General features: G+C 31.8%; 1 protein-coding gene across 1 annotated transcript; it reads left to right on the top strand.

Moving 5' to 3' along the window:
• The first annotated feature begins 11,934 nt into the window (after nt 1–11,934).
• LOC115973054 lies at nt 11,935–13,519 on the top strand. The gene has a single exon (XM_031093292.1). The coding sequence runs from the start codon at nt 11,999–12,001 to the stop codon at nt 13,472–13,474; it is 1,476 nt and encodes a 491-aa protein (XP_030949152.1). The 5' UTR covers nt 11,935–11,998; the 3' UTR covers nt 13,475–13,519.
• Nucleotides 13,520–19,400: the final 5,881 nt, after the last annotated feature.

The raw sequence follows: 19,400 nt of genomic DNA, 5'->3' as shown, positions 1-19,400 counted from the left end.
ATGTTTAAAAGATTTTTCATATGCTTCCCCCATATAATTAGGAGTACCAGAGCAAAGGAAGGTTGGATCCATGTATGGTATGTTCGGAATTTTTGGGATTTAAATTTTTTTTTTTCTATTGTTTGATAGAATTGTAACTACTGTTGACAAATGGACCTCTAAGTCCCAAACTCTAACATTCCAAAATAATAAACCAAAAAAAAAAAATATATATATATATATATATAGAGAGAGAGAGAGAGAGAGAGAAAATTCAATTGCAAATAATGTACGGCCAAATGCCAGAGACTGTTTTCAAAGACAGTTATCCTATATATTGTCTTTGAAAATTGTCTTTTTCGTGGAAGAAGCTAAATGAAAAAGTTGTTCTGAAAGCATAATAATTAATATTAATAAGCTAGCCCAGGCTGTGTCTTCATATTTATAATTCTCAAAACACTGTATTATTGTAGCCTCGTGGGAAATGGTAAGATGCAGATGCTACTGAAATCTTGTACGTGGTATTAGACTTTTAGTTCCACCATGCAGCCATTTCTAGATTATCATTGTGCTCCAATTTTTATTTATTATTTTTCTGCTTAAGTTTGGCACGTTGAAAGGTCTCCCATTTGACTTGCAGATTGGAGGTACTTCCCCAAGCTGTCAAAATCTAGTAAAATGGCCAATAAAATATAGTAGGAAGAGTAATGATTGATTGCATATACTATATTTTTAATAATTTTTTAATATAATTTTTAATTAACTTAATTGGTAAAATTATTTATTATTAAATAAAAAATCTAAGTATTTATATACTAAAAACTAATTAGTATCTTAGTATGTTATAAAAATCAATTATTATGGAGTGTACATTATAAATTAAAATTTATTATATCTATAAAAAAAATTGTTACCAAATTTTTTTATGAACTTATCGCTAACAACATTTTATTGTACCTATCATTCACAACTTGTCTTTTAAACATCTAGATGTGAGAAAAGTTGTGTTCCTAAACTTATGAGTATAATAACATAAAATCTTTTTATTTACTTTTTCTATGTCATCATTTTAATATATATTTTAAAATTTGGTTTTTTAGAGTTACAAATAGTGTAAAATTATGTTAGTTTAAACTAATTAAAAATCATTGTCTTTTTGTATAAAATAACCCAACACAAACCATTCTAATTAAATTAGTTTTTCTCTTATCTAAATAAATTATTGATTAGATAAATTATTTTCTACAAATTCTCTAATTTAACTTTTATTTAATAATTAAATAAATATTTTTCCAAGTTTTTGTGCATTACACGGATTAAAAACTAGTATTAAAAAAAAAAAAACAATATGTTGTGGGAGTTTTTTTTTTTTTTTTTTTTCTCTTCTTTATTTTGTCTGAGGAAAAACAATTTTGACTTATGTTGCATTATGCATGCGTTCATATAATGAATAAAAGTTGGTAATAAAGAAGCATTAAAATATTCAAGATTGTCTCCTGCAATATTGAAATAAATGAATAAATAATGTCTGAGATAATGTAATTATGGAGGGTACAATTTCATCACTACTCTTTTTATATATATATATATATATATATATATATATATTAATACATACATACATAATTTTAAAGGCATTTGGCCCCCGCATTTTCTTGGTGTCACACACATGTAGTCGCCACAAACTTATAATGGAATATCACATAATAAAAATCTTGTGAATCACCCCGTGCACAAAAGAACCATGAATATGTTATTTAATTTGTACAAATGAAGGAACCAAAGAAAAAAGAAATAGTGCCAAAGATGAAACAATCAGTGTCCAATAATTTATATTCTCTCAACCAAAAATATTAATTTTCTGCTTCAAGTTTGGCACGTTGAAAGGTCTCCAATTTGACTTGCAGATTGGAGGTACTTCCCCCAGCTGTCAAAATCTAGTAAAATGGCCAATAAAATATAGTAGGAAGAGTAATGATTGATTGCATATACTATATTTTCAATAATTTTTTAATATAGTTTTCTGTTAACTCAATTAATAAAATTATATATTATTTTCAGTGTCCAATAATATACATTCTCTTAACCAAAATATTATTTTTCTGCTTCAAGTTTGGCACGTTGAATGGTCTCCAATTTGACTTGCAGATTGGAGGTACTTCCCCAAGCTGTCAAAATCTAGTAAAATGGCCAATGTAATGATTGATTGCATATACTATATTTTCAATAAATTTTTAATATAGTTTTTAGTTAACTTAATTGGTAAAATTATTTATTATTGAATAAAAAACCTAAGTATTCATATACTAAAAACCTAATTAGTGTCTTAATATGTTATAAAAACCAATTATTATGGAGTGGACATTATAAATTAAAATTTATTGTATCTATAAAATTTAAAAAAAAAAAATCATTACCAAATTTTTATATGAACTCATCGCAAACAACATTTTATTGTACCTATCATTCACAACTTATCTTTTTAACATCCGGATGTGAGAAAAGTTGTGTTCCTAGACTTATGAGTATAATAACATAAAAACTTTTTATTGACTTTTTCTATGTCATCGTTTTAATATATATTTTAAAATTTGGTTTTTTACAGTTACAAATAGTGTAAAATTATGTTAGTTTAAACTAATTAAAAATCATTGTCTTTTTGTATAAAATAACCCAACACTAAGCATTCTAATTAAATTAGTTTTTCTCTTATCTAAATAAATTATTGATTAGATAAATTATTTTCTACAAATTCTCTAATTTAACTTTTATTTAATAATTAAATAAATATTTTTCCAAGTTTTTTTTTTTTTTTTGTGCATTACACGGATTAAAAACTAGTATTAAGAAAACCAATATGTTGTGGGTTTTTTTTTTTTTCTCTCTCTCTCCTTTATTTTGTTTGAGGAAAAACAATTTTGACTTATGTTGTATCATGCATGCATTCATATAATGAATAAAAGTTTTTTTTTTTTGAGAAATAATTACAACATGCTGCTAACCCCGTAATTCGAACACTTTACCCCCTAGACCGCCAAGCACTTTGTGCATGGAGAGGTGCCAATTCAGTTATAAGGCCTTTGGCCTATAATGAATAAAAGTTGGTAATAAAGAAGCATTAAAATATTCAAGATTGTCTCCTGCAATATTGAAATAAATAAATAAATAATGTCTGAGATAATGTAATTGTGGAGGGTGCAATTTCATCACTCTTTATATATATATATATATATATATATACACATACATACATAATTTTAAAGGCATTTGGCCCCAGCATTTTCTTGGTGTCACACACATGTAGTCGCCACAAACTAATGGAATATCACATAATAAAAATCTTGTGAATCACCCCGTGCACAAAAAGAACTATGAATATTTTATTTAATTAGTACAAATGAAGGAACCAAAGAAAAAAGAAATAGTGCCAAAGATGAAACAATCAGTGTCCAATAATATACATTATTCTCTTAACCAAAAAAAAAAAAGTCCAATCATATATTTACATGGTTTATAATAAACTGGTATTTATCTCGTGGACATTTCTTTTATCTATTTTTTTGGGGAAGGAAAAAATTCATCACATTAAACCAATAAAATGTTGAACTTTGCCGAAATGAATGGAAGATACAGAACCTTGAGCTTAATACACTGTGTCTTATAGAGAGTAATCCGTGCTGACTTGCATTGCATCCATGCTGGCATTCTTGCAAAGTCCCAAACAAGTTAAGCCTAGTAATAATTATCTCTTGGATCTATATATCATATATCATAGGCATCACTCGTGAGTATACATGCGAACTCTACGATTTCATATAGTTGTGAGGTTCACATGCTATGAGAGTGAAGACATAGGGCAAAGCTTGCTCCAGTACTTGTTCCGTTATCAGGACAGTGGCAATGATGAGACGTGACCAAAATAAATACGTTTTATCATCGTGATGGATCCAGTATACCGGATGATGGTGCACTGATCCCTAATCAAGTTTTATATATATATACACACACATGCATAGGATAAGACGTAAAAGTAACCTTTCCAAAAGTCTAACTTACCCCTTCGTGGATCCCTTCACCATAAAATGCCTCCCCTTTAACGAACATTACCCACTTCAAAATTCAAATTAAGTATGTGTTTGAATAGCACTGAAACGTAAGTTACGTTTTGTGAGTTGCGTTTTTTCTTCTTTTTTTTTTCTTTTTGTCAGCTGCAGTAGGAAATAGCAACTACTGTTCATGATTAGTAGCCACACTTTTCTTACTTTTTCGTCCCTTTATCACATCAGTGGGTCTCATGTATTGTTTACGAGATCCACAAATATCACTTTTCAATAACTTTTTCATTAAAAATGGGTCCCATGACACTATCTACACATTTAAAAATTATTTTACTACAGTATTTTCAGTTTCAGTTTTCAGTTTCAGCAAAAATAAGTTCAATCCAAACAGACCTTAAAAGATTCTTCTTATACGTACATGGGACATTAAAAAAGAAATTTTTATTACTTTTTGTCATACAAATGTTTTCCTCTCTTCCTTTACCATTTTTCATAATATTCCATGAAATCACAAATCTGCAGCATGTATTTCTTTTAACTAAACTATTGTATTGGTTTAAGAAATATTTTTTAAATTTTTTTATTAAAAAAGAATAAAATAACTTGTTTTTTTTTTTTTTTACTTTTTTATATTTTCATAAAAATTATATCAAAATTTTTCTAAAATTGTCCATCAACAAATGTACTAAGAATACTCGTTAAATAGACTATTTCCTCAAGCTTTTTAGTTTTTTGTTTTTTAATCAAAAATTCTAAGACTAAAACTTATTTCACACATTTTGCCACAACTCTTCTATGTAGTTGGCTATGAATGGTGAAAAAAAAAAGTTGTTGGTTTATATAAAAATAACAAACAATCAATCATAGCCTACTACATAAAATAATTGTAGTAAAATGTGTGAAATAGGTTATGTTCCTCATATTACTATTTTGTTATAAACTCATACTGTGAACGATAAAAAATACAGAATAAAAAAACGTTCGGGTAATATTTTATATCCACTGAATCCCTCATTGGTGACATTGTATTTGAATCTTCCACAAGTTGTGATAAAGAATAGAAGATTACTTGATCAGATATCTATCATATATAACACATAGAAAATGATATATCACTGAGGACAACCGAGTGAATTGGCATTATGCATGAAAGTATAAATTAAAATAGAACCACTATGGCTATGGTTATGAGCTGTGAGAGTGTCTGGTGGGTGGATTTTTTTTTGATAAATGGTGGGGTGGATTTAGTAATTATGGCCCTGAGGATAGACATTCCCCCTATTGCAAAGGACATTAAGATTTAAGTCTGTGGGTTTGGATTTTGAGGGACAGATGTTGAATGAAAGATAAGGACTATTAAGGAGTTAGGTGCACACGTGTTCCTTTTAGACTCAGCCAAGACCATGGGACTTTCCGATGATGTATTGCTCTTAATTCTTTAGGAAAAAAAATTTTGGTCAGCATTTATAATTTTATACTAGGGATTTGATTTGACAAATAATTTTGCCAAAAAAAAATATTGCAGTTAGTGAGTTGTCTCGTAGCTTTTTGTTGGTCCCCCAAACTACCACCCAAAAAAAAAAACTTGTCTTGTAATTAATGCAAGAAATTAAAAATTTTGACTTTCTAATTTTATCATAGTAAACCTTAGATTTTATAAGTCACGATAATTTAAATCGATATTTGTAAAAATCCACTAATAGAGTAATTTATTTGTTAAGGGAAGTTTTTACAGACAATGATACTATTTTTGTTATAGATAGTTGCCTTTTTCTTCGTAATAAAGAGCAAGAAATCTATGAGAGAAAGAAAGCATAGAATACAATGAGAGAAGTTTTAAATACAAATAAGAGAGAGAAAAGTTAAAAAGGATGTAAGAGAGATGAATTGAGATGGATAGAGTATTTGTATTGTCATGACTTATACAATATGAATTTTAAATGACAACATTAAAATGTCAAGGTTTAATTTGTCACAATGAACAAACTTTGGAGATCTTTTATTTATTTATTTATTTTAAGAATTCACTTCCACCCTTTAATGGATGAGATTCCCTTTGTCTTTGTGTCCATTTTTGATGGTTTGCTTTTCTCTTGGTGATTAGTAGAGAGCTAAAAGAAGCAAGACTGTAAAGACCTTTTTGTAACAACTAGTATTGAAAGCTAACCTTTTGAAGGGTTTGCCAATATGGTATGCACTTTGTTACTTTGCTTACATAGTTTATTTTACCATGGATCCCTTGCTTGAAGAAATGAATGGATCAAAAGGGGGATTGGATTCTAGAAAACAAAGAATAATGTCACTCCACGTCTTTATAAACATTTAGCCATTTAGGGAAGGACGATGTCGAGGGACCAAACAAACGAACAAACAAAAAAACTAATAAATGCATCATGAATGATTACAATTCCCCTCCCAAGCCTAAATTATAATATAAGTATAATATAATTTTGTTGATTTCTTCGATTACTTTTTATGTTATAATTAATAAGCTATTACCTCTTTTATATGTCAAACTTTTTTAGGAAAGCGATAATAGATTTTTTTTTTTTTTTAAACAATATATTACCTTTCAAAAGTTCTAAAAAAATGTTAAGAGAATCACAAGTTCCTTACATAATAATTTATTCCCCAATTATAAAATTTTGAGTATAAGCAATTTAATAAAGAAATAAGATATAAACTTCAAAGTCTAATATTATTTTTAAGTTAAACCCTAAAGTTTCAGGTACATAAATGTTCAGAATATAATTTTGAAATTATTACAATTTGAACATGTCACAAGTCTATATTAACCAAAATAAAATAAATTTATGTAAGTTGTAATCGGTATTTAGCTAATGAAAATTTGCCGATTTAAAATGTGAATTTCAACTGAAAAATCAATAAATATATTTTTTATTTATGCCAAAAATATTTTAATAGATAAATAATGTAATGAATATAATATCTTTTTGTTAGTCATAAGTTGTAATCGTGTAAGTTACCAAGTGACTACGATGGGATCCAAATAGACCCCACCTACTTCACAAGGAGGGGAAATACTGCTAACGAGAAATAATGCCTTGCAAGAGTCCGCCATCCGAGCATGGGGCTCGATGCTAGGCTTAAGTTACTAGGGAATTATGGGGCCCACCCCCTTGATGTGAGATTGGACATGTTGAAACAGTAACCTAGACTCAAAGGGCTATCCAGATCCTGCAAATGGCAGAGCCCACACACAGGTGGAATATTCTCATCATTACCAATCCACTAACAAAAGATTATAAAATAGGAAAAGCTTGTAAGAGAAAGGGTTTGAACATTTTTTCTGGAGAGAGAAACATGAGTGAACAGGAGAAAACCATGTTATATTTGGAAAGAAGTATCCAACTCAAGATACTTTAAAGGCACCTGAGCCACCTGAGAACCTCCTCAAGCGGCTAGGCTTACAATACATAACCACCTCCAATTACCAACTATCAGCCTAACTCTTCTTGAAACCTCTCATTGTGAGCTATACCCGAAGTATTACACAAATTAATTAGGGGTTCAGGCCCAATGATCATCACGTAGTTGTGGGTCATGCCACCACAATATATATCAAAATCTCTTTTTGTTTTTTCTGAATTTCATTTTCTAAGTGCTAAGGAGCCCTTGTCAAACAACACTTTGAACATCATTCTAAATGTACACCAGATTTTGCACCTACAAAGCATGGTGAGTCTCATTATTCTAAAATAATTAACACTTTAGATTCATCTCATTTGGGGCCAAGCAAAACTCATCAAAAATTTGATTAAAGTATGTAATAAATTAATGATATTTAAAGTTCTACGTAAAATTTTAGTAATATTGTCAGAGGTTGAGTGAAATGTTTTCATAGTATTCTCCATTCATAAACTATTCAATCTTTATCTTTAGGTGCTACCACAATAAAGGTTTAAAAGCAAGAAGAAGGTTATTATCACTTTATAGCCCAAAGGCCAAGGCCATGAAACTTTAGTGGACTTAAACAAATATAAATAAATAAATAAAATCGTACTCAAAGCTTAAAAAGTCCCCACCTAATCAAAATTAGAGGAAATATGCCTACAATTTCACGTTAGGATATATATATATATATATATATATATATATTGGTTCAAAACGGGTGTGTTGGTATGACACGAACATGGTATATGTATTTTTTACAAAAAAGAGGTATATGCACATATGTATATTCGTATGCACACAAATACACACGCATGGGTATATATAGATGTGCTTACATATATACAAGTATCCTTGAAAACAAGGTATTTTATAAACACGAACATGATATATGTATTTTCTACAAAAACAAAGGGTGGGTACATACATATATATGTATATTCATATGTACACAAATACACGCACATGTGTGTCTGTAGATGTACATACATATATGTGCATGTATATATGCTCATTTTGTAAAACATGTTTATACCATTTGTTATTTGACCCAGCATGCGGGCTGCCTAGGCCATGGCAACCTAGCATGGGCAAGCAGCCAACGTCACAACATGCCCACATGCACGCTGCCTTGGCTATGGCAGCCCAATGTGGGCAAGCAGCCAATGCCATGGCATGCTCACGTGTGCGCTGTCTAGGCTATTTGACCATTTTAGAAAAATTTTGATATTATTTTCATGAAAATTATAAAAAGTTGTGAAAAAATTAGTTTTTTTTATTTATTTTATAAAACATTTATAAAAATATTTCCTAAACCAGTGCCCTTAAAATATCCGTTAACTTTTCTCATATATTATATACACATGATAAAATTTTAATATATGTGTCAACGTCATGATAATCGCTTTTATCATTAAAATATATAAAGAGCTATCATCAAAAGTGAACGCTATAGATTGAAACTTTTTAAAATATATATATATATATATATATAAAATAAAATAAAAAGTAAGTAGAACCCACAAAAAGCACAAGAAATCTAAACAATCAATTTACATTTAGTTTATCATACATTAAAGCTAAAAACAAAAATCCTCTAAAAGGTTGTTAAGCCGTACACCCTCCACAAAGTGTCATTTCGTATTAAGTTTTTCTTTTTTTTTAATCATTTGGTGTAAATAAAAAAATCCTAAACCACTTTTTTATAAATAAAAAAATAAGGGGAATACGAAGTAGATGCCCATTAAATATAAGTCCTTCGCTCAAAAACATAAACTATTATGAGTCTATGGATTCATGGAATGGAACTAGTCTAAGTTGACCAAAAGACATTTTAATACGAAGTGCACTAAAACACAGCCTCACTAGCGACCATTCCACCTTGGAAATTCAAAGCAACAACATGTTATAAGAAGTTGTATAACTCTCAAGTCTCAACCAAGAACGAAAAATTAGTTGATGAAAACTAGTTAGCAAGGATTGACTGAGCCAGAGATCATGAACATGTCTTTTACAATAAAACTTGATATTAGCTGATCATTGAAAACCAATGTGGAGACCACAATTTGTTTTTTTTTTTTTAATAGTTTTGACTGGTGTAATTGTACGGGTGTTATGATGGTGTTTTATTGTCATATAATCATACCAATCCAGAGGTTTAAGGTAATTAATCATTTGCTTTGTCCAGCCACATGCTCCCCCACTGGACCTAGAGGATACTAAAGGCTGAATTGTCTCTCTCAAAAGCAATATAAGATGGTGACAATATTTTCATGGCTCACCTAGACAATGACAACCAATGATATAGCTATTCTTAATAAAAGATGTTGAAGTTTACAAATGCAAACACTTCCTGCGTTATAAAAATGTATCTGCAAAACTATTAGTTCTGAAATATTAAATGAATAATGCTAGGAATGCAACTAAATGAAAAATTGTGATTGATTTAACATCTCTTTTATGTAAGCTAACATTACATTTCTTATATAGTAATCACAACATGTCACTTGTTAACCTTAATAGCTGCACGTTGTATGAGTAGTTGTTGCCTGTAAACCTTAAGTACAAATACTTTATGTAACCGAATAAACAGGGATATAACATGATATATTTTCACATGCAATCATACATTTAAGTATAAACAAAGCAGTGAAATAATATTTTACTGTACAATCAAGTGAAATCAAATTATTAAGAAGCAGAAATCTTTTAGATGTGGACAATATCAATTAATTAGTTCTTTACCCATCCTTCCATGGCTGTGCCACATGAAAGGTAGCTAGGTTGAACATCATTGCTCAACCCTAAGTCAAGGGTTCATTAGAAGGGTACAAGGCGCAGACAAGTTGTACCTAAAAATTATTAGTCAACTTGTTGCAGGTTAAGAAGAAAATAAAAAATAAAAACCCAAAAATAAAAACCTAGAACATGACAGTACTGTTGATCATCAGCAACCCAAACTTTCTGCTACCATTCAAAAACAAAAGCAGCATTCTCATTCTAAAAGTTTCTTCCCACAAAAATTAGTTAGTTTTGGGCCTCAAAATGGCCAAGTTTCATGTGAGGGTGATATTGCAAGAATAACGTGTTCCACTCAGAAAATATGTGTAGCACATTAGGTTCAACATAACTGGTTTCAGAGACCTAGTCCTTGACAAGAAGCTCATGTATTAAGTCATTTCAAGTTGTATATGGTCTAGTGCACTAGAAAAGTTAGCATGAACATAACCATCCAACAAATTATAGAATAAATATAGCATGTGATACTGGTTGCATGATTTGTTCCCTGATTTGAAGGAAGAAAAAAGTAAAATAAGCATAGTAAAGTTGGCTCCTTAATTAAAATGTCCCTCTTTGTGTTTCTAGTCATTTTGCTGATTTTATTCTCTCTCTTCAGCATTTGACAATGAGATTCGTCTCTAATTACAGGGGAAAAAAAAAAGAGAAGAAAAGAAGAGAAAACCAAATTGATATTGATGCCATCAACTTCTAAAGAATTAAAATCCCCAGAGTAATAAATTTTTTATTTCGGTTCACACAAGATCTAAAGACATGTGAAACGTTTTCATACCAACTAAGCAAAAAATCTTGCACAAATAATGTCTCAACTAAAAATGAGTGAGTCAACCAAAGCTCAGGTCTTGCCTTGGCCATTTGACAGGTAGAAGCAACCAATATTCCCAATTGGTGCAAAAGGGGGGAGCAGGAGGTCTCAAAATTCATTGGGAAGAATAGTAGATAGTACAAGAAGAAGGAGTGAGAATGACAAATTTATGGAATATTGGAATTTTCTGTTTCCCTAAATATCTCGACAAATATCTTTTAGGATATTTCTGAACAATCCCTAGCATTTGGAATTCTTGATGACCTCCTACAGAATCTAAATTTTTTTTACAATATTTGCCCTTAGTACAATGTTGAAATAACACTTTTTACATTGAGCTATAAGTTACAGCTTCTGCATACTTCACTATTTCACCCTAGGGTCATATGTAATGTCCCTCTAAACTATAAATTTGAGCAGCCAAGCCCCTTAATTATATGATGATTAATTGCAAGTTTGCAACATTCCCCATTGTCAAAATCACATAAAAAATAAAAGAAAATAAGCACATCATCATGTGATAATGTGATAAGTATAACACAAATTGGAGAAACTTTAACAGTGGTGAGAAATTGCAATTGATCCCTTTGTTTAAGGGGGTGATTATTTAATTTAAATTTTTAGGGTACATTACAACTGATATCATATTTTAGGATGGGAAGATGCACTTTACCATAATTTCTTTACCCTACAGACTTTCAGGTTAAAAGGGGTTTAACAAGTACTCTCATGCAAGCTCCAGAGGTCAATGATGTATTTGAATATAATTCAAATTATGAGAGGATTTATTTAGAGATAAAGAAAATTTTGGGGCAAATTTTCAAATAGCCCAAAAAGAAATTCTCTACTTCATATAAAAGCCACGTGAATGTGGCACCACTTAATTTGTATCTGATTCTGCCATTGATACCAATCCAATTTCTTTCTGCTATCCTGTAGTCCTCTAATGGACGCAGCAGCAGTCACAAGGATCAAAACAGTAAATCTTCTTGCATCTTATACTGCAGGAAGAAAGATGAACACAACAAATCTAATCCAACCATCATGGCCTTCTACCCAACCACAAACACTTGCTCTCTATGCCTCTGGCACATCTTCATGTGGCAACTTTCCCGGCCACCAAAGATGTCCATGTCCTAAGTCTAAAAGTAGCATCTTCTCTGTCACTAGGTGCTCCACAAAACCAGGCATTGACAGCAATAATGCGACAAATAAGAATCCTGCCATTGAACGGGATCCGAGTTCAAAATCTCAACAACTGGCAGCTCCTGTGCCAAATCAAGCACTAACATCTACTTGTTCAAGAGGTCTGGTGCTTGACTTGGGTCCCAAAAACAGCTGGGATAGTGCCGAAATTGGCTCACCAGTTGTGAAAAGATACATAGGAGACAATGAGGAAAGGTGGTATATGTGGTACCATGGAAGGTCTGATATTAACAACAACACTTCCGAATCCATCGGGTTAGCAGTTTCGAGCAATGGAATTCATTGGGCTAGAGAAGAACATGTTAGATCATCTGGGGATGCTGGTTTGGTGATGAATTGCAGCAAGAATTGGTGGGCTTTTGACACAGATAGTATCAGGCCTTCTGAGATGGTTATTATGTCCAGTCCTATGTACAGTGCTGTTTACTGGCTTTATTACACAGGATATAGTTCTGAAGAAGTTAACTTATCAGGAGCTCCAAACATTTTACAAAACCCAGAAAGAGTCCATGGCGGAGACAAGAAAGATGAAAATCATAAAATTGGCAAAATTTTCAAGTCTCTGCCAGGGCTGGCATGCAGTCAAGATGGAAGGCACTGGGCCAGAATTGAAGGGGACCACCACAGTGGAGCCCTGTTAGATGTGGGACCAGACAAGGAGTGGGATTCTTTGTTTATTGCCGCACCTCACGTTGTAGTGCACAGCAACGATGACCTCAGGATGTATTATCATTCATATGATGTGGAAAATGGACAGTTTGCTCTTGGAGTTGCAAGATCAAGAGATGGGATCAGATGGGTGAAACTGGGGAAGATCCTTGGAGGTGGATCAAAAGGTTCTTTTGATGAAATTGGGGTCAAGAATGCGTGTGTGGTGAGAAACAGCAAAGAAGGAAACTATTTGATGGCATATGAGGGCGTTTCAGCAGATGGGATGAGGTGTATTGGGCTTGCGGTATCTCCAGATGGGCTAAAGAATTGGACAAGGCTTCAAGAAGACCCTGTTCTTAAGCCTTCAGAAGATGATGGATGGGATAATAAAGGAGTGGGGTCCCCATGTCTAATTCAGATGGAGGGAAATGTAGAAAAATGGAGATTGTATTATGTAGGTGTTGGGTGTGGAGGAAGGAATGGAATTGGATTGGCAGTTTCGGAAGGCAGTAATATAGGAAAGTTTAGAAGATGGGCAGATTTCACTTGTAAGATAAATGTATAGAGCATTATTACCATGTTAACATATATCAATAATTGTTTAATCAAACTCTTGTTCATTCTAAGATCATAACAAAAAAGTTTAGTGTGTGAAATGTAATTACTTAGTACTTACTATACCATCCCATCAGCTACACTCTACTTCCATTTGTTCTGAAAACTTTAGAAACACTACTTCCATTAATGGAACAAAGCACCAGTAGTTGCTAAGGAAAGCATAGAATAGGATAACTGCAGCAACACCCAAAATTCTTCTGAAGCTTAGAGTTCTGCCAGATTTAAAGTCCAAGTCTCCTAAATTGATTCTAGTTATCAATCAGCTCTGAAGGCTCCAAAATTACCAATGTGCCTTCATAGAGCACTAACGTTTTAACGGTGCCAATAGCACCACCTTACTCTTAAACTCAAAAAAGTCTTCTATCACAACTATTTGAAGTCAACCAATCAAATCAATAATTGGCAACCAACTCCATCTAGGGCCAATTCTACTGCTACCTGTAGGCCATCATATTTATCTCATTTGATTCAATCCTTTTCCCTTTCCCTTTCCCTTTCCCATATATCACCCTAAAGTTGAATTAAACTGCTCCTCTTTAATGTAGACTTGACCAACCATTTCAAACTTCATAAAACTACAAAACAGTTCATAAAATGTGGAATAAAATTAGTGTTGGGTGGACCATAATTCGGCTCCCTACGACCGCTCTATAAACAGAATCATGGAACGCAACGTCAAATGCCATAAAAGACTGAGTGTATCTCCCTTATCACCAATTCGTTTAGAGGCAAAGTGACACATGTCACAGTCCGACAAGTGGTATCAGAGCCAAGGTCATAGGTTCAAGTCACAACTCCAAATCCTTGAACTCTTCTATCTGTGGACTATCAAACATGAACACCCCGCTCACAGCTTCAAGAACCCTCTTGAAGATCACTCCAGCAACTTGTTTGTGTATTGAATGCAGCTACTTCAATTGGATCTTCAAAATTCTTACTTGAGCTCCGGTTGATGCTTTGAGAGAGCTTGAAATGCTTGCTCTCTTTTCTAGTTCCCTATTTGATTGGACTAGGGCTTGGGGACTCACATCTAGTGACTCTCTTCCTCTATTCCTTAGCTCTCTTTCTTTGTAATTAGTGTCTTTTTTATGCTTTTAGCTTTTCCATCTTTTTTGTACTTTTGATATGCTGGTGCTAATTTGCATCTACCAGTTTTTTGAATATATTTTTTCTTACCTATCAAAAAAAAGATATAGAGACAATGTCACTAATGAAAATTAGGACATGGCTATGAGGGAAGGAAAAAAAGGAAATCCAAGAGGTTAGATTTAAGGCTTATGGTTAATTATATACTAAGTTTGGGATGATGGATGGAAAAAAGAAATTTTATATACTTTCTAAGACAAGTTTTTAATGGAGGCTATAGAGGTAAGGGTGTGCATCCAACCCACTAACTAGAAGAAACCAACCCAACCCATTCTGACGCCTTGGGTTGGTTTTCGTGGGTTGGGATGGGTCGGAACTTTTATTTTGAGTCCTAGGTTAGGTTGGGTTCAAGTTGATAGTTTTTATAGCCCATCTAACCCAATCTAACCCACCTATAGATAAGTTTATTTTATTACCCTATTTTATTTTATCTTTAGTTTAATTTATTTTGGTATTTTAAGAATTATTTTTTATGAATTTAGAAATTTACAATATAATTTAGGCACATTATGTAAATAGTAATCATTTATTAAAAAGTAATTAAATAATCAATGGAAGTCCAATTTTTTACAACACATGAAACATGTAAGCGACCCACTGACATGACTCACGTGGGCTAGGTTGGGTTGGTTTCTACAGATGTGATGAGTTGGGTTAGGTTGGGAATTTCTCAACTTGTCATTGAAAAAACTTTCCAACCTGATTGTGCACACCCCTAAGTATAGGAAATTAGAGTGATAGAAGAATTATTTAGAAAAAATATTTTATTAAATGCCATACAAGAAATTAGAATGAGTAATCCAATTATGGATAGATACTGCAGTTTTGTTAGAACAATTGGTCTTAGAACAATTAGATGACCAAGGTAAAGGACGCATTAAGGAGGATGAAAACAACAAAAGTTGTGGAACCTAATGCAATCCTTATTTAATTTTAGAAGTGCTTGAGTGATGTGGGTGTAAGATGGTTGACAAACCTTTTCAATAAGATTTTAAGTGTTGACAAAATGCATGGTGAAGGAAAAATACTTTAATAACTTTACACAAGAACAAATGAGAGATTCAAAACTATACAAATTACCATGGAATTAAGTTTATGAGTCACACTATGAAACTTTGGGAGAGGTGACTGAATTTAGGTTAAGACATGAAACAACTAAATCAAATAATCAATTTGGTTTTATGCCAGGATGGTCTACCATGGAAAGCTATTTTGTTATTGAAAATGACTAATGAAAAAATATTGAGAAACCTATAAAGATCTCCATATGTTTCCTATTAACTAAGAGAAAGAATCTGAAGGGTAAATAGAAAGGTTATGTGATGATTTTAAAATAGAAATGAGTTCTTCTAAAGTATATTAAAGTGATTAAGGATAATGTTGGAGCTATAAATAGTGTAAGAAAAGGTGGGCATCACAAGTAAGTTTCCAATCACAAATAGCTTTATATTATGGATTAGCTAAAGTCCATATTTATAGCATTTACTAGATCAATTCAAGATGAAATCTATTAATGTATGCCTTTTGCAGATTATGTAGTTGTAATGAATGGATGCTTTAGACTAAGTAGAAGTTAAATATAGTACATGGAGTGCAAACTTAATAAAAGGAGAAATAAAGATGAAGGGGTTGTAAAACTTGATGATCAAGAAGTACCAAAAGATCATTGCTTTCGAAATCTTGGATCAATAATCCATAAGAATGGAAAGATAAAAAAGTATATGAATCATAGGATAAGAGCATGGTTAATGAAGTAGGAAAGTGCATTAGGAGTATTGCATGACAGTAAAAATGCCTATTAAGAAATGAGAATTTTTTGTCTTCATAACTAACCCTAAAAAATATTGTCAAATGGAGCTAGCAAAATATTTTAATATGTACTCAATTTAATTGCTTAAAAATCGCAGAAAATAATTCCTTAAGCACAGTAGAAATCCTATTTGGATGTTATTCCCCTATGGCCAAGGAGTCACTAACAAACTAAGTATATTTTCCACCCATCATTTTGTCATAATTTAGACATTTGAGAAAAGAATCCTTTGATGTAGGACATTTTACAAAAATACACTTTAACATAAAACTAAGGTACATAAACAGTACACATCCAGTTGCTCTCTGTTTGTCACCCATCATTTTTCTTTTTCTTTTGGTAAGTTTCTACACACACATGATGACATAAACATATACTGTCTTTCCCAACTTTCTTGCTTGTATTGACAAATAACTTATGCAAATTAGCACCACCTTGATGGTAAGAAATTCAATTGAATTGATACGTTCAGAAGCATGCTTTGTATAGGCAAAACTGAAAAAAGGGTTATGTAGTCCTAAGCCAAGCCTATCACCTCACTCCTGACCCTATAAAATGGATACAAGAACACAAAATGTAGATGCTTTGAGCTCTTCCAGATATTACCACCCCACAAGGTTACCAATGATTGAGGTCCTTTCATTTCACACTAAATTCTCGAAGAGAAATTTGCACCTTATGTAGAGAAGATGGTGGGCTCGAGAGCAAAACATTGTAGTGCATATATCACAGGACATAGTAGCCTATTCATAGTTCTCTCCTTTATTAAGATGGAGTTTATTTTCAAAAAAGGGAACATAATATTACAAACTTTAGAAATCTTTCTATGGTGTATTCTTTGAGGCATTCCTCACTGTTTGATTGAATTTTTATGCTCATAGAATGGCTAGGGGCTAGGGCTAAGAAAGCCTAACTAAAAGCAAAGAGAAAGTCATCAGCAACCATAGCCTTCTTGAATATCAAAGTAATGGGAGATCATACAAGAAAAAATGCCACTTCAATTGGAGCGAAAAAGTGAAAACTACATTTATGCACCCTTGACCTCACTAAAAAGTGATCTGAAACAAAAATATCAGCATAATTCATTAAGGAGCCCTAAACCTCAAATTCTCTCAACTTCTTTTTAACAATTGTACTTTATATGGACAAGATTGTCATGAGAAACTGTATTTTAAATAAATTCCAGTTATTCTTAATTCCATCATTCAGAAGGCCATTAAAGGAATCTCTAAACATTACTCACTAACTCATTCCTATAAGTTGTTAAACTTATCTTATTAATTCACACTTCCATTATTGATATATTGTATTCTATTATCTCTCTTGGAAGGCAGCCATATGTTATGGAAGCATGACATCAACCATTTGCTAAAAGCACATATATGATTTTTTTTTTTCTTTCCACAAATTCCTCAAGAAGTAGAGGTTGGTTAACAAGTTAGTTAAATAAAACTTTTGAAAATTGGATTTTCCTATTTTGGGTAATTAGTGAATGTTCACAAAAGGCAAAACTTCTTTTGGACAAGTTCTAGCTGATTCAAGAACTGAAACATGCAAAAACAACAACTAAGCCTTAAACAATTGTGGGTCACATAAAACTACTGAACCATATACAATATAAATTCTGGGTCACATAATACTTAAAAAAAAAAAAATTCAAGATTCCCACAAAAGGCCCTTTTGAATTCTTTCAATAAAACAAGTGTGTTAGTGTTACCATTCACAATAATTTTTACTTTCTGTTCTTGTTTTTGACTTACACATACACATTCAAACAAGCACATAATCCTTGCAAATACTAATATAGAATTCTTAATAGTGTAACTCCAATTTGACAACCCCAAATGTGTAAAACTGCTCAAACATACATGGTTTTAACTTTTAATATTCTCTTATCCAAACTTCACATCCAGCTCAAAATGAATAAAAAAGAACATGAACCCAGAAAAACTAATCGCATAAATAAGCAAAAAGCAATGAAAGATTATAAATTTAAATCAGAACAGAGGCTACCATTGCGAGAAGAATGTTTGTTGCAGAATCAGGAGCTCCAAACTTGATTGCAGAATCAGGAGCTACCTACTCGAAGTGGCTAAAGGCTATGGCTTTGTCTTTGTCTTGCTGTTGATTTGTCTTTTTGTTAATTAGTAGAGATGTCGGAGTAATTAATTTCCCATGTTTTTGCAATTAAAGATAGCACTTGTAAAAGTTTTTTGAGAAAGATAGCACTTGTAAAAGTAGTGGAGTAGTCGTTAAATTTTTTTTTTCTTTTAAAATATGAGAAAAAGTTAACAGGATGTTTTAATTTTTATTATAAATTTTTTACGGCAAAGATTTTTTTTTTTGTTCGTTCTTTATATTTCTTGTGAATGCTGTATTAAAACTTTCTTAAAATAGTCAATTAATAAATGCTCGTTAATAAGACTTTTAACATATTTGAATCATCATCCTGAAAAAATAAAAAGATACTTGTTAGATTACAAAACTCTCATTAGGGGTGCCTTCTTCTAGAGTATCATGCTAATAATTATGAAAAATGTTTTGTCCTGTGTTGGACTTTTTGTTTTTTGTTTTTGAGTAAAAAATAATGAAAATTAAATTCATAGTTAATTACAAAGGCATTAGAAGGACTAATGACCTGTATAGTGCTTGCCCTTGTCTAAATCTAACAACAAATAATTCATTAAAGGGGGTTTAAAAGCGAAATAAAGATTTTCAGTGAACAACAGCCATGTGTGCTTGCGTACATTGGCTGGCTTTCTCTAAAATAATGTTAACTTTATGTTCATTTAAAAAATAATATTGAAAATTTTATTGTGTTAGTACAAAGGAAAGCAAAAGTTAAAATGAGAAGAAAACTAATTATTGTTTCTAAAATTTTGGCCTATTTGAACCAATCCTCGTTAGGGTACTAGTC

Source organism: Quercus lobata, unplaced genomic scaffold, assembly GCF_001633185.2.
Source record: "Quercus lobata isolate SW786 unplaced genomic scaffold, ValleyOak3.0 Primary Assembly Scq3eQI_1999, whole genome shotgun sequence".
Lineage (NCBI taxonomy): Eukaryota > Viridiplantae > Streptophyta > Magnoliopsida > Fagales > Fagaceae > Quercus > Quercus lobata.
This window is presented reverse-complemented; position numbering and strand designations above follow the sequence as displayed.